The 15,666-nt window shown below is 34.2% G+C and overlaps 1 protein-coding gene and 2 long non-coding RNA genes across 3 annotated transcripts; 1 reads left to right on the top strand and 2 right to left on the bottom strand.

Moving 5' to 3' along the window:
- The first annotated feature begins 2,814 nt into the window (after positions 1 to 2,814).
- On the top strand, positions 2,815 to 4,168 carry LOC146913503 (uncharacterized). The gene is made up of 2 exons (XM_085720939.1): positions 2,815 to 3,294; positions 3,404 to 4,168. The coding sequence occupies exons 1-2, from the start codon at positions 2,815 to 2,817 to the stop codon at positions 4,166 to 4,168; spliced, it is 1,245 nt and encodes a 414-aa protein (XP_085577065.1).
- Positions 4,169 to 11,175: 7,007 nt separating this feature from the next.
- LOC146913502 (uncharacterized) lies at positions 11,176 to 11,782 on the bottom strand. Its single transcript, XR_015013606.1, has 2 exons — positions 11,567 to 11,782; positions 11,176 to 11,467 (listed from the first exon to the last, which is right to left on the bottom strand). It is a non-coding gene; the product is annotated as an uncharacterized LOC146913502 (long non-coding RNA).
- Positions 11,783 to 12,772: 990 nt separating this feature from the next.
- On the bottom strand, positions 12,773 to 14,619 carry LOC146913501 (uncharacterized). Its single transcript, XR_015013607.1, has 4 exons — positions 14,523 to 14,619; positions 14,139 to 14,229; positions 13,924 to 14,046; positions 12,773 to 13,755 (listed from the first exon to the last, which is right to left on the bottom strand). It is a non-coding gene; the product is annotated as an uncharacterized LOC146913501 (long non-coding RNA).
- Between the last annotated feature and the right edge of the window lie 1,047 nt (positions 14,620 to 15,666).

The raw sequence follows: 15,666 nt of genomic DNA, 5'->3' as shown, positions 1-15,666 counted from the left end.
TTTATAGTTCGGTTTTAATTGTAGTTTGATTTATGCTTAGGATTTAGTATATTGTAATATTGGCTTGAAACTATCTATCTTACCATCAACAGTGAATATTAGCATTGAAATAGTTCCACTTAAGGAAAAAGTACGGTCAATTTCATGCATTTCTAAAACTATGGAATATGAACGTTTAAGAACACACACTTAGAGCTAAAACCATAAGACTGGTGTTGCATAAATCTACTATTATTTAGGTTCGGTGACTTTTTTAGGATCTTGAAAAAATTATCTAATTCAACTGATATTTGTTAAGGATGGTTTCAACTTATTTTCTTACATTGGATTGAAGGTGGAGATAAATAATTTCACTATGTAATATAGTTCATCAATTATATTATGTTCATGTTTAAAATAAACATACTAAATATTAGAAACATCTGTCTTTCTCATATCATACTTCAAAGGGACTATTTTACGTGTTTTTAATTGTGTTACTAATTTTTTTCTTCCTCATATCATACATGAAGAGATTTGTCATGTTTGAACATGCAAATCTATGAATTTGATAATGGATAATATTTAGTTGAAAAAAAATTGCATATCAGATCTTAATGTTTAGTCAAAATGTGTTTTTATTTAATTTTTTATGGAAATTATTTTTAGGTTCAAGGTCCCAGATTTCCATTCAAATTTCAAAAGACGCAACTTTATTTGATAATTTCATTCGCAATGACTATTAAAAAGAGTAATGTTTAAGACATGTTGTATGGTACGGAGTGTTGGGCGGTTAAGAGCCAACACGAGAGTAAAGTAAGTGTAGCAGAGATGAGGATGTTGCATTGGATGAGTGGTAAGACTAGACAAGATAGGATTAGGAATGACACCATTAGAGAGAGTGGGGGTGGCACCTATAGTAGAAAAGTTGGTAGGAAATAGACTTAGATGGTTTGGACATGTAGAGAGAAGACCTGTAGATGTCGTTGTAAGAAGAGTAGATCAAATGGAGGAGAGTTAGGTTAAAAGAAGTAGAGGATGACCTAAGAAAACCATTAGAAAAGATTTAGAGGTCAATGAGTTGGATCCAAATATGGTTTTTGATAGAACACTATGGCGTCATTTGATCCATGTAGACGACCCTACTTAGTGGGATAAGACTTGATTATTGTTGTTGTTGTTGTAAGACATGATGGAGTTTATATTCTGCAGATTGTGTTCTAACGTGGAGGGGATAAATTGTGAAGGGAATTTTTTTTATAGTTGTGGTTAGGGCCGGCTCAACAGATTATGAGGCTTAAAACAAAAACTTTAATGTGGCCTTTAAAATTATTTTTTTAATAGAATATTTATATAAAATCAATTTTGTGGAGACCAAAATTTGAATTCATGACGAAAATTAATTGAGGCTTTTTTGGTAATCAGTTAAGCTATGCAAATATCAGTAATTTATAGGTCATATAATATATTTATAACCAAATTATTTTTTTAGAGACCTTTTTTTCACCCAAAATTTTGAGGCCTAAAGACCTTTTTATAGTGGTGGTTCCAATTTGTTTTCCCTAGACGTGGGGATCGTGCATATTTAAGTAATTAATTTAGTGTGCTAGAGAGAATTAAAAATAAAAATTAATGAATAGTTTGATGGTGGCTACAAATGTTTTTTGGTTGAACATAGTGGATATAATTTTTTTCTAAGAACAACATAGTGGATATAGTGGAATTATTAATACCATATACCCCTCCTTCTCGGATGACACGAATGATTCGTCCTATTTTCAAGACAGAGCTATACTAGCACCAAAGAATCAAATTGTCCATGACATTGATGAGTATATATTGTCATTAATTCCCTTTGAAGAAAAAGTTTATATAAGCTTTGATACTCTATACTCGGTAAGTCCAAATATTGAGGAACCAAATGAGTTCCACACATCTGAATTTTTTAACACAATTGTTGCTTCCAACCTTCCAAATCATAAGTTGACACTAAAGGTTGGAGTGCCGGTAATGTTGTTGAGAAATATACACCAATCTTTTGGGTTGTTCAATGGAACTCGACTAATCATTACAAAAATGGGAAAATTTGTTCTTGAAGAAAATATTATATCAAGAACAAATGTTTGCAGCAAGGTTTTTATACCTAGATTGTCGTTAACACATTCTGATCCCAGAATTCCAACCAAATTTCAAAGGAGACAATTTGCTTTGGTAATTTCATTCGCAATGAGTATTAAAAGTCAAGGGACAACTATATGTTGCCATTTCAAAAGTAACATCAAGTAAGTGATTGAAACTCTTAATAACTGATAATGAAGGTCAACATACAAACACTACTTATAATGTAGTTTACAATATTAAATTTTATAATTTTAACTACCACATCATAACCCACTAACCACTAGCTACATGATATTTAAAAACTAACCACTTCATTCAATAGAAATAGGATTACCAATTGAAATCTTCAACATAACATTTCTTAATCACGTTGAGCAATACATCAATCTTCCTTTTCAAAAAAATAAAAATGACACTACAAAAATTCGGTGGACTTTGAAGTTTGGATATGTTCTTTTTTGGTTAAAAGGTATAAAATTTATTACAATAAATATTTAATTTTGTGATAATAATTGTTTACTCATTCTCACTTGGGTAGAGAGAAACTACGAAAACAATTCAATTTGTAGAGAAATAAATCAAGGTATATACATAGAGATTGTGAGAGAAGAAGTGGTTGGAAGGAGTTTAGTGGGAAGTTATAGAGAAATTTAGGAGATTGTAGAACAATTGTTATTAGGAGACGCGGGGTTTGAAAGTTTGATTATTATTCCGATGGGAGCAGACCGAGTTCTTTTGAGATCGGCAGGGGATTCCAATGTTCACTCTATTCTTTCTAGTGCAGCTGATTTTTTCAAATCTTTTTTTCATTCCACTGCGCCATGGAAACTAGAAGATATTAAAGTCGAAAGAGGTGTGTGGTTACGTCTTTATGGTGCGCCTTTGCACGCTTGGAATGATTATTTTTTCCGGTTATGTTCTATGGATGTGGGTCGTTTTCTAAGAGTTGATAATTGTACGGCGGACAAAGAAAGGTTGGATTATGCTAGAATTTTGGTGGCTACTCCATCACTGAATATTATTAATGATGATATTGAGATTCTGGTTGATGATATGGTGTTGACTGTTAAAATTGTTGAAGAATGGGGACTTTCCATAGGGGAAGATGTATGTTTATTTGAAGAGGAGTCAACTTGTGATGAGAGTGAGAGAATGGAGGTGCCAGGTGATTTAGGAGTTAATAATGATGTCGAGGTCCTTCTTAATGAGATCGAGCAGGATTTTTTGGTGCAGGAACAAGGTCGAATTATGGAAATAGAACAGCAACAAACTCTTAAAAGATGATACATTTTTGCGGGACCAGGCAGAGGCTATAGGAAGGGCAACTGATTGTGCTGGTGTTAATTCACTAAAGTCTGGTCAAAGTGTGAATGTTGAGATGGGAAGGGAGCCTTCTGATGGCTGTTCAGCTGTCGTGAAGGAGAAGGCTGCTACTTTGGCAGCATCTGATCCATTGAAGGGGTGCAGTTTTGGTAAAGGAAAGAAGAAAGTTCAACGCACATTGTCTTGTCCGCTGGGTCGTACGCGTTCCGTGCTTTCGGGACCCTGGAGTTTGGAGTGGCTAGGGGATCAAAATCATGGAGCAGCTGGAGTTATTTCTTCTTCTAAGAAACAATTTCAATCAACAAATTATCGGTCACAAGATCAAAAAGTGATTAGGAAAAAAGTGGAAACAGTTTTGAAGCATACGGTGGTTAGTTTGAAGAAAGTGGCTAGAATGCCGTCTAAGGATAGGACGGTGGTACTTAAAGAGCTGAGACGGCAGGTTCGAAAACGTTGTGGAGACTTTGTTAATAAAGGTGTTAAGGTTACTAATAATGGAGCAAGTAATGTGTCAGCTTATTCTGAGGACTCGGTTTCTAATGATTGGCGGAACTGGGTTGTTTTACGTGGTAACGAGGAGGTGGCAGTAGAGGATGTGTGGGGTATTGGTAAGGCGATTGGTGTGAAGTTCAATGGTGATAAGGCGAATTCGTTTAATGTCTTGTCGAACCGGGGAAGAAGAAGTGGGATTGGAGGAGTGAGCTCGGTTGGAGAGGGTGTTGTGGGGAGGAAAGATGGGAAGTAAGGGAGATGAGGGTGTGTGATGGGGTGGGTATGTAGGTGTAGGTGGTTTTAATGAAGATAGTTTCTTGGAATGTAAGGGGTCTCGGAGGTTTTGAGAAGCGGAAAGAGGTGGGGAACATGGTGTGTGAAAAAAGGCCGTTTATTGTTTGTCTTCAGGAAACCAAATTACTGCAGATAGATAATTTTGTGTGTTCTTCTTTGTGGGGAAACACATCTGTTGATTTTTCTTTTCGTCCATCTGTTGGAACGTCTGGCGGGTTACTTATTATGTGGGATGTGGAGGAGGTTGTGATTCATGCGTCATTTTCCTTTGATCATGTTGTTGCTGTTCAGGGTAAATTTTTAAAGTCTCAAGATGCTTTTGTGTTATTTAATGTGTATGCTCCTTGTGATGGGCGGAGCCAGGCAGTGTTGTGGGAGTCTTTATCTGCTCGTTTGTCTAACTTTACTGGTAGTAATATTTGTGTGTGTGTGGAGATTTTAATGTGGTGCGTGGTGTAGATGAAAGAAAGAGTGTGGCTTCTGCAGTTCGGTCACATTATGTTGCTTCTAGTGAAAAATTTAATGATTTTATTGACAGAGATGCTTTGGTAGATCTTCCGTTGATTGGCCGTCGTTTTACCTGGTACCGTGGGGATGGTCAATCGATGAGCCGCATTGATAGATTTTTATTATCCGAGGCTTGGTGTTTAAGATGGCCGAATTGTCTCCAAGTGGCCCAACTTCGAAGTTTATCAGATCATTGTGCGTTGGTTCTCTCTGTAGATGAGCAAAATTGGGGTCTGAAACCTTTCCGGATGTTGAAATGTTGGGTTAATGTCCCAGGTTACAAAGACTTTGTGCGTTCTAGATGGCGACAGTTGCAAGTGGATGGTTGGGGTGGATATGTTTTGAAGGAAAAGCTCAAATTGATTAAAGTGGCTCTTAGGGAATGGCACCAAACACATTCTCAAAATCTTCCAGGCAAAATAGATAAAATTAAAAGTCGTATGGCTGAATTGGATGAGAAAGGGGAACATTCATTTTTAGGGGAGGAGGAGGTGGAGGAGTTACATGATATTTCAGATGAGTTACATTCTCTATCTCGTATACACTCAAGCATTTGTTGGCAACAGTCGAGAACTAGGTGGCTGCGGGAGGGGGATGCAAACTCAAAATTTTTTCATGGCATTATGGCAACAAGACGTCGCATCAATAATATTTCCTTTTTAGAGGTGGGTGGCGCCCTAGTGGAAGGTGTAGATAATGTCCGTGCTGCGGTGTTTAATCGTTTTTCAGATCATTTTAAGGCTCCTTTGGTGGTGCGTCCTTCTGTGTCCGATTTACATTTCCGGAAGCTATCTGTTTGTGATGGGGCGGCTTTGGTGAAACCGTTTAGTATTGAAGAGTTGAAAATTGCGGTGTGGGACTGTGATAGTTACAAAAGTCCTGGACCGGATGGAGTTAATCTTGGTTTCATCAAAGATTTTTGGGAGGATATAAAAGAAGACCTGCTGCGTTTTGTCTCTGATTTTCATCGTAATGGGAAACTTCTTAAAGGTATCAATAGCACTTTTATTACTCTTATTCCTAAAAAAGAATGCCCTCAGTCGTTGAATGATTACCATCCTATCTCTTTGGTGGGAAGTTTATATAAAGTTTTGGCTAAGCTGTTGGCTAACCGTCTGAGGTCTATTATTGGAAGTGTTATATCTGATACACAGTCAGCATTTGTTAAAGGTAGACAGATCCTTGACGGTATTTTGGTGGCAAATGAGGTGGTAGATGAGGCTAAAAAATTAAATAAAAATTTACTCCTATTCAAGGTTGATTTTGAGAAAGCGTACGACTCTGTGGACTGGAATTATTTGGATGAAGTTATGGGTAAAATGTCTTTTCTAACTCTATGGAGGAAATGGATGAGAGAGTGTGTTACTACGGCAACAGCGGCCGTATTGGTAAATGGAAGTCCAACAGATGAATTCTCTTTGGCTAGGGGTTTGAGGCAAGGGGATCCTTTGTCGCCTTTCTTGTTTCTTTTGGCGGCAGAGGGTTTTCATGTGATGATGGAGGCTATGGTTACTAATAATATTTTTACTGGTTATAGGGTGGGTCGGGATCAAAGCCTTACGGTCTCTCATCTTCAGTTTGCCGATGATACATTGATTTTGGGTGAAAAGAGTTGGGCGAATGTCAGAGCAATGCGGGTGGTTTTGCATCTTTTTGGGGCTCTGTCTAGTCTTAAAGTGAACTTCCACAAGAGTGAGTTGGTAGGGGTGAATGTAAATCAGTCCTGGCTTATTGAAGCGGCAAGGATGTTGAATTGTAGAGTCACATCCTTGCATATTATGTACCTCGGCCTTCCGGTGGGGGGTGATTTTCGTCGGTTGAATTTTTGGGATCCTGTGATTGCTCACATTAAGGCACGTCTGTCCAGTTGGAAGAGTAAATATTTATCGTTTGGTGGTCGTCTCATTCTATTGAAGTCTATCCTGACCTCGTTACCTGTCTACGCTCTTTCCTTCTTCAAAGCTCCCTCAGGTATCATCTCTTTTATCGAATCTCTTTTTATTCGTTTCTTTTGGGGGGGGGGGGGGGGGGGGTGGGGTGAGGATAGTAGGAAAATATCTTGGATTGATTGGAATACTATCTGTTTGGAGAAGGAGGTTGGTGGTTTGGGGGTAAGGAGAATTAGGGAGTTTAATTTAGCTCTGTTGGGGAAGTGGGTTTGGAGGGTGGTGACGGAGAGAAAAAGGTTATGGTTTAATGTGTTGGCTTCTAGGTATGGCACAATGGGGGGGGTGCATACAGGCTGGGGGTAGGGATGGTTCGGCGTGGTGGAAGGAAATTGCTAATATGCGGGATGGGGTCGGGTCGGAAGTGGGGACTTGGTTTTCTAATAATGTTAGATTACAGGTTGGGAATGGTGTAGATACTTTATTTTCGTTTGATAGGTGGGTTGGGGAAGTCCCTTTACAAGTCCGCTTTCGTCGGTTATTTGACTTGTCTGATAATAAATTTCTAACCGTAGCTCAAATGTATCAATTGGGGTGGGGTGATGGAGGTGAGGCGTGGAAGTGGCGGAGGAGATTATGGGCCTGGGAGGAGGAGCTATTGGTGGAGTGTAGGCTGTTTTTATTGTCTGTTGAACGGCAGGTTAACAAAAATGATGCTTGGTCTTGGGTACCGGATCCAGTAGCAGGTTACACAGTGAAAGGAGCATATCCTTCTCTCTTGGCCGACTTTACTGTCATGCCTTCAGTATCTACAGCGATTATGCCTAGTATTTGGAGGAAAGATATTCCGCTTAAGGTGTCTGTGTTCGCTTGGTGTCTGTTTAGGGACAGGTTGCCTACAAGGGATAACCTATTGCGGAGGAATATTATTCAGGAAGATGCTCAAGGATGTGTTTCAAGTTGCGGTACAACTGAATCTGCAAACCATCTTTTTTTACATTGTGAGGTGTTTGGGCAGGTTTGGCCTCTTGTCCGTCATTGGTTAGGTGTTGCATCGGTAAACCCGGCAACAATATCAGATCATTATCATCAGTTTCGTACTTCTTCAGGTTTTTCTATATCTAGATGCTCTTTTATTTATTATGGTTTGCAAGCATTTGGGTAATATGGAAGGAAAGAAATGCTAGACTTTTTCAAGCTAAAGAAAGTAATTTGCATCAGCTGTTAGATAATATTAAGCTTCTTTCCTTCTCGTGGTTTAAAGCTAATTCTGTTTCTTGTATTTATAAATTCCATGATTGGAGCCAGAACCCTTTTCATTGTTTGGGTACTGGTTAGATCTATTGCGGTCTTATTATAGACCGTAGAACTTTGTTGTAATTATTGTCTATTTCACTGGCACACCTTGTGCTGGTGGGATAGTTCCGGTGTTATCCTTATTTATTAATTTTGTTACGTCTGCAGCAACTTAACCTAATTTTTTCCCGCTCATTTGCTTTATTAGGTTTGCAATTATTTAACCTAACAAATTCCATTTAAAAAAATGCATTGCACACCAATTTCATTCCTATCCGCTTGCCTTTTTTTTTTTGAAGAAAATATTTTCTACCATGTCAATGATCACGTATGATCCTTCTATTTTATAAATTTTTTTTTGTCAAGAATTTTACAATTTTTTTTTGGTTTTTTTTTAATTTCATGCCTTTTTTTTTTTACATCCTTATTTATTAATTTTGTTACGTCTGCAACAACTTAACCTAATTTTTTCCCGCTCATTTGCTTTATTAGGTTTTCAATTTTTTAACTTAACAAATTCAATCTAAAAAAAATGCATCGCACCAATTTCATTCATATCCTCTTGCCTTTTTTTTAAGAAAATATTTTCTACACTTATTTGATGTTGCACGTTTGTTCTAGAAACTATGAACATATCAATAATCATGTTTGATGCCTTCTATTTTATACTTTTTTTTCGGCTACCCTAATTTCCATGTAGACTTGGTTATATATACCTGAATTATTGATAGGATTACCGAATTTTCTTTTATAATATTTTCAGATTTCATACATTTTATGAAGTGTTTTATTTTGTCTACTATGGATTATCACGTGTTATTTTTTCACCGTTACCTATTATATATTGCATTTTATTATTCGTATGTCAATCCCTTTACAATAAACCCGAGCGGAGCACGGGTAAAAAATCTATTTTAACCTAATTTTTTCCCGCTCATTTTCTTTATTAGGTTTGCAATTATTTAACCTAACAAATCCCATCTAAAAAAATGCATCGCACCAATTTCAATCCTATCCTCTTGCCTTTTTTTTTTTTTTGAAAAAAATATTTTCTACACTTATTTGATGATGCACGTTTGTTCTAGAAACTATGAGCATATCAATGATCACGTTTGATGCCTTCTATTTTATACTTTTTTTTGGCTACCCTAATTTCCATGTAAACTTGGTTATATATACCTGAATTATTGATAGGATTACCGAATTTTCTTTTATAATATTTTCAGATTTCATACATTTTATGAAGTGTTTTATTTTGTCTACTATAGATTATCATCCGTTATTTTTTCACCGTTATATATTATTGTATATTGCATTTTATTATTTGTATGTCAATCCCTTTACAATAAACCCGAGCGGAGCACGGGTCAAAAATCTAGTTATATTCCATTTTGATGTCGATAATTATTTAGGAGTTTGAAATACAATGATAATTTCTAATATTATGCGAGTAATTAAGAATCAAAATTGCATAAACCCAAATTGTAAACACGTTCATTTAATTTTCATAAGGATATGAACGATCAAAATTCATTCATAAACTTCATCCCACTACCAAAACCACACGTTAAAAAAATTTCTCTTCATCTTATTCCCTTTTTTATTACTAAACATTCTTTTTCTTATAAACAGTATAGCATGCCATTGTTATTATTTATTCAACTTATTCAACTTAAATTATTATTTTTTCTTCCAATTTTCAAATTTTTATTCAAGTATTGCATTTTTCTTATTCCTATGCAATTGACATTGGATTCAATGAACAAATTGTTTCAATTTATAATTTTCAAATTGATGTTGATGTAATTCCTTTAAATTTCACGTTGAGGCTACCCAAACATCCAACAACAAAATTCAGAAGATTGCAAATATCCTCATCCTCTAAATTTATGGTTTTTCTTTTCTTTCTCCCATCTTATATCATCTAATTCACAACTATAAATTACCAACAATCCCCTCAAAAAACTATAGTTTCCAAGAATAATACAAAAAAAAAAAAAAAAAAACATACGTTCATCGCACACTTTCTAAATTGAACTCACAACTAATATCATAAATATTTCTACCAATATATTAAAAAACTATATTTTTTTTTAGCAAATATTAAAAAACTATATGTTTAAAGTATATCTACTATTAGAAATAACTCTACAATATTGCCGTGTGTCGCACGGGTAGAGGTCTAGTATTATATATTGATGGTTGCTTTTTTGACATCCAATGTTTTCTAGTTATAAGTCAGCGGTAGTTAACTACCGCTAAGGACATTTAAGTATTTTACATGTGTTTTTAGGAAGTTTTTGGTGTTAGAAAAACAATTTTCTTATATATTTATTTTTCGAAGGAGAAACCATAGATATATTGTTACCTTTTTTTTTGGACAGAAGATATTATTTTTACCTATACGGCTAATAAATAGGATATATGAATTTGTAGTAAAAAAAAGGGATATATGAACTTTTTGATATACCAAATTTACCTAATTAGATTTACTTTTAAATCTTTTACTTATAACTAGTAAAAGATTTGTGTTTTCCCACAAATTATGTAATATTGCGGTAATTATATAAATAATAATTAGATTTTTTTTTTGTAGTGAAATAATAATTAGATTGTTAATATGGTCGAATGTTTAAAAATATTAAATGAAAATTATCAGTATTAATATAATGTTTCTATTAAATTGTTTGCTCTTATATATTTAAAAATTGTTAATTAGTTGAATCGTGTTATGTATATATAAGAAAGTCGACATGATAAAATTTTGAAAACTCATGACTATTTTTAAAATATAAAAATTAATGTAGTGCTTCTATTAAATAACTTTTTATTGTATATGCAAAATATTTTTCAATGTTTGCACCTCATCCGTTGCAGATTTATGTGCTTATATATGCAGAAACAAATTTTATATCGAGTTTGTTATACTTTTTTTATTAATATTTGAATTTACTCTTATTTATTTGTTATATGCGCCATTGGTATTGAAAATTGAAGGTAATTTGGGAAAGAGAAAAAATCAAACTAAAAAGGGCTATTTTCTTTGTATATAGTATAGATATATATATGAGAAAATTGATATGATAAATTATTGGAAACTCACAACCCCGCAATTGCAACTGGTTGAATTGCAGGGATATTAAAATAAATTTCTACTGATTCATCACGGGGTTATATTCTACTTTATTAAATCCAAACATAATAATTAATTGAGTTAATTTTCAACAAAGATGGAGGGAGGATTCAAGGATTCCCTAATCATCCTTACACTTTTGAATCAACCAAAATATAATCTCGCATTGAACAAAACAATTAAGACCCTACAACCACCTTCAAATCTCTTATTTTATTTGCTTTTTAAACAAGTTCCCCTAATTACCGAGTTGAACGACAATACCTGTGAAGACAATAACTTAATACTCTATTACTTGGGTACGATTTGATGCACTTGCCAACTCATACTCCATCATAGGGTTTTAAAAAGTAGTGACAATAATTACTATAACACTTCATATATATAGGTCTTTTCACCGTTGGACAATCATCCAAAGTATTGCAACGAACATTAGCTGCATCGTGAAATAAGAAAAAATATGTCACTAAAAGTGATAAATATTGTGTAAATGAGAAAACTAGAAAAATTAAAAAGGTGTTAAAAAATGTCATACTCTTTTCCATTTCAACAAGAAATGAAGAAAGAAAGATCATCAAAACATAGATAAAGAAGAGAAATTGAGCCATATCTATCTTCCTTTGCATGCAATAAAGACAATTTTTAGATTGTTTTATAAGTAAAAAAAAATCATGCTCCGTCAACTTCAATTAAATGAATTTTCGCACTTAGGAATTATTATAAGTAAAAAAAATCATGCTCCGTTAACTTCAATTAAATGAATTTTAACACTTAAAAGTTATAAGAAGCCATTTATAAAATTTTAATTAATATTGAATGTGTCTAGTCAATACGTCGCATGTTTTCCTATACTTCATTATAATTTTTATTAAACTTCATTTCATTTTAGTATTTAGTAAAAGATAGTAACAAATGATGAAATAAATATGTGTCTAAATAATGCATCGAATAGGCGACAACATATTATTTTTTATTAATTGTGAAAACCATCGAATGATTTTGTTTTTTTCTAAAACATTTTATATCAAAGTTAATGCAAAATAAATGTGTAACTTGACATACATTATTTCAATCATTTTATCATCCAACCATACAATCATTCAATTAATTTTTTAAACCAAAAATAAATTATAACACTGGAAATTTAACACGCAAGAAATTATATAAATATGAAAATGTTATAAAAATGAAAATAAGTACTCCCTCTGATCCTATTTATAAGAGAACGTTAGGTCAATAAAAGTTAATGTATCTGGACTGAATTTTGAACCAGATACATCAACTTTTGTTGACCAATTTTCTCTTATAAATAGGACGGGGGGTAGTATGAGTTGAGAAAATGTTTTTGAATTAAAGTGGATTTTAGAACAATGTATTATAGATTTTGATGATAACAATGTATGAAAGAACAATTTGGTACTCTAATGTGTGTTTTAAAGGGCACATCAACAGTTTGGGTGACTCTTACAAGTTTTGTGATGGAATGTAGTTTTCAAGTTCTGATAGTTCTGTTTGTCTTCTTCCGACCATATGCAAAAACAAACAACTTTAATGACAAACGGAATGTAACAAATCATTCCATAAGAAGCAAATGATTCTCCTAGTACTTTTCAACGATGTTATCCATTTGAGGCAAAGTTTTTCAAATCTGATCAAAGCTTCTCAAGGACGATTTGATGAGTTGACAATCTTCAAACAACGGCTCTCTCATTTGACTCCTATATAAGGAACTGAGCAGTTTGAAGAAATTAAGAGACTTTACTTATGTCAAAACTCTGTCAAATTCAAAAGCGCACAAACACTTAGAAAATTCTTACAAACTTAAGATCTTAGAATTTCTTAGTGTCACAAGCTTCTTAACCTAAAAGTTAGTTTACCACTTTTTGAGTTCTAAAGTATAAACACATACAAATTCTTTTGTAAAACTATGATAATAGAAATCCTCTTGTTATCACAATAGTCACACACACAGTTGTCTATGGAAGATATAGAAAAGTAGGGTAGAGCGTCGGTCGGTTTCGGACGGTTTCGGTCCGGAAATGGTAGATCTGTGTCAAACCGATGAGCTGAAATATACACCCATTTCCGTCCAAGCAAACAAGCGGTTTAGTCGGGTGCAGGTTGTTCGGAGTGGCGGTTTACACGGGTCGGTTGTTTTGGTTTCCAACTTTCGTCTTTCTCGTCCATCTATTCCTCACAATTTGAAGCTCTGTTTTCTTCTTCTAAGGATCTGAAACTTTGTTCATTCATGAACTAATTGAAAAAAGGATGATCGTGTGGCTTGTGTTTTCTATGTCAAAACTGCTTTTCTGTTTATGCTAGTGGTTTTGAGAAAAGTGGTATTGTTATAACGCGTGTCACGTGGTGTTTGGATGAGACAAAGGTGGAATTTTATTTATGGTTTACAACTGTATCTTGTTAGACATGTGTTTTTTCTTTTTTAAAACTATTTTCCACACATATTATTATATTCTATAGCTATTTTACTGGTTTATCTCCTTCTGCTTCATCACAACAACTACCAACTCTGTAAATCTCCCATGCTACGGTCGGTTTCGGCCTTCGACAACTAGAAAATTTCAGAACCGCAGCCGTCCGCGATCAACCGCCCAAAACCACCTTTTGCGTTTCGACAAACCCGACATCCGTTTTGACCCGCCCGTTACACTTGATTTTGATGCGGTTACTTCGGTTTTTGGTCGGTTTGTTTTTTCTTGCTCAGTCCTATAGAAAAGCAATACCATGTCAACTTCAGATCTTATCAAATAAGAATTAAAATTGTATATACAATTGACTCGAAGTACAAAATGTTAATTTATATATCATATTATAATAAACAGAACTTAAATTAACTTGTGAAGTGAATTATTATTAAGCAAGAAGATGAAAGACCTCCGTGAGTTGCATAATCTTATTTAGTGGTAGAACATTTGAGATTACGAAGATGGGCTAAACATTTGAGATTGAACACTTAGTTGCTGACTCTCTGACAATGTTGGGTCATCAAGAGGCAACCTAAAACAATTGAACAAAGAGAAGTTAATAAACAGGAAGAATAAGTACTTTGTTTAAGATAATTGAATGACTATATAGTAAATAGTAATTACCCTTGTTTGAATTGAAGGACCTCTGGGATTTCAGGATTGATAAATAGCTTTGTAGCATTCCATGCATTAGAGACCCCGAGTTCATACTTATCTATACAATGAAAATTTGTATTGAAAAAAAGCAATTATGTAATGAATTAGTATATTATTAATAATTAACTGCTTAATTATTAATAACTTGTGGCTTCCTTAATTTTAGCATTGTGAAGAAGAATGATAGTTGGTCCAAAATTAGATTTGGACTTGGTATAATTTAGGAATTGAAGACCGAAGTCTTCCCACAATACAACTTAATAATGTTCCCCTGTACATAGATAGATGAATAAAACTTTGTCATTAAACCACAAGGACTTGTAATTTGATTATAGGACTAAGAATGTGTACTTTAGGTCTTTCATCCAAAAGTTGATCTGTATTTTCCTAGATCCAGGTACAGTTTGAGTGTATCCTAATTCATGAAAGGCTCCAATGACATCTATCAACCATATAACATATGTTAACTAAATATGTATACTATCATTTATCCAAACTGCATGAAACCTATTATTGAAGAAAGTATGATAATTTACCTATAAGGAACATCTGGTCTTACTACTCCCTTCTTGATCTCATCAAACTCCTTGAAGCTGCAGGATGGTTTGGGTATGTCATGTTTGTCAATGTTGTCAATACTTGTTCCACCATTAAACACCAACCTAAATTGATGATCAGTTTCTTTGATGGTCATCTCATTTTTCTCTACCTTAAAGTTTTGTAGAGTAAAAGTAGTGTTCTTAGCAATTCTACCCTTAAACTAATTTTTGAATTCAGTTGGCAAAATTACTTGAATACGATCACCTTGAAAAAAACCCAAGTACACATTAAAACAATGTACATTTTGAAAGAAAAAAAAATTTGGCATGAAAGAATGATCGTTTCAAGTGGTTTTATGAATAAAAGCATGAACTTCAAAACAACAAAACAGGATTCAATGAAATTTGCAGTAAAAACATTGTAACAAACGATCCAAAGATAGCAATCTACCGAAGAAACGGATATAAATTTTTACCAATAAGAAGAATGCTTGAGAGTAACCTGCAAATGAAAAAAAAAATTCAAAATGAAATGAGAGATTCAACAACAAATGGTTGAGATATGAATGGAAAGCGAAATGGAATAAAGGTAGAGAATAATAGAGAGAGAGAGAGAGAGAGAGAGAGAGAGAGAGAGAGCTGCCTGATTTTGAGTTTTGAAGAGAGAGAGAGTCTTGGAAGTGTATTGATTTGAGTTTGCAAGATAGAGAACTTGAAAATAGGGTTTTTCTGCAGAAGTACAACCCTTTTCCCAACTGAAGTGACATATGCTTTTTTCAAAACCTTTTCCAAATCTTTCATCTGATTTCCCTCCCTGCTTTCCCTCCTCACGACAGAAGTATACTTTTATCATTTGGAAGTAAATTGTCAAAACTCAACTGAAAACGTGCCACATAGCGGTGCTAACCACTTGTCAAGCAAAGCCGCTGCCAAATGGCGCACATATAAGCAGCCAG

Source organism: Medicago sativa, chromosome 6, assembly GCF_051527215.1.
Source record: "Medicago sativa cultivar Bolivia chromosome 6, Bolivia_mono, whole genome shotgun sequence".
Lineage (NCBI taxonomy): Eukaryota > Viridiplantae > Streptophyta > Magnoliopsida > Fabales > Fabaceae > Medicago > Medicago sativa.
The sequence above is the reverse complement of the archived record's forward strand: the minus strand, read 5'-3'. Positions and strand labels throughout refer to the sequence as shown.

Bases quoted from the DNA above. Each gene is read 5' to 3' on its own strand.
- LOC146913503 (XM_085720939.1), top strand. From the start codon at position 2,815: ATGGGAGCAGACCGAGTTCTTTTGAGATCGGCAGGGGATTCCAATGTT. The intron at 3,295-3,403 runs GTCCTTCTTAAT...TTGCGGGACCAG, and splicing joins GAGTTAATAATGATGTCGAG to GCAGAGGCTATAGGAAGGGC.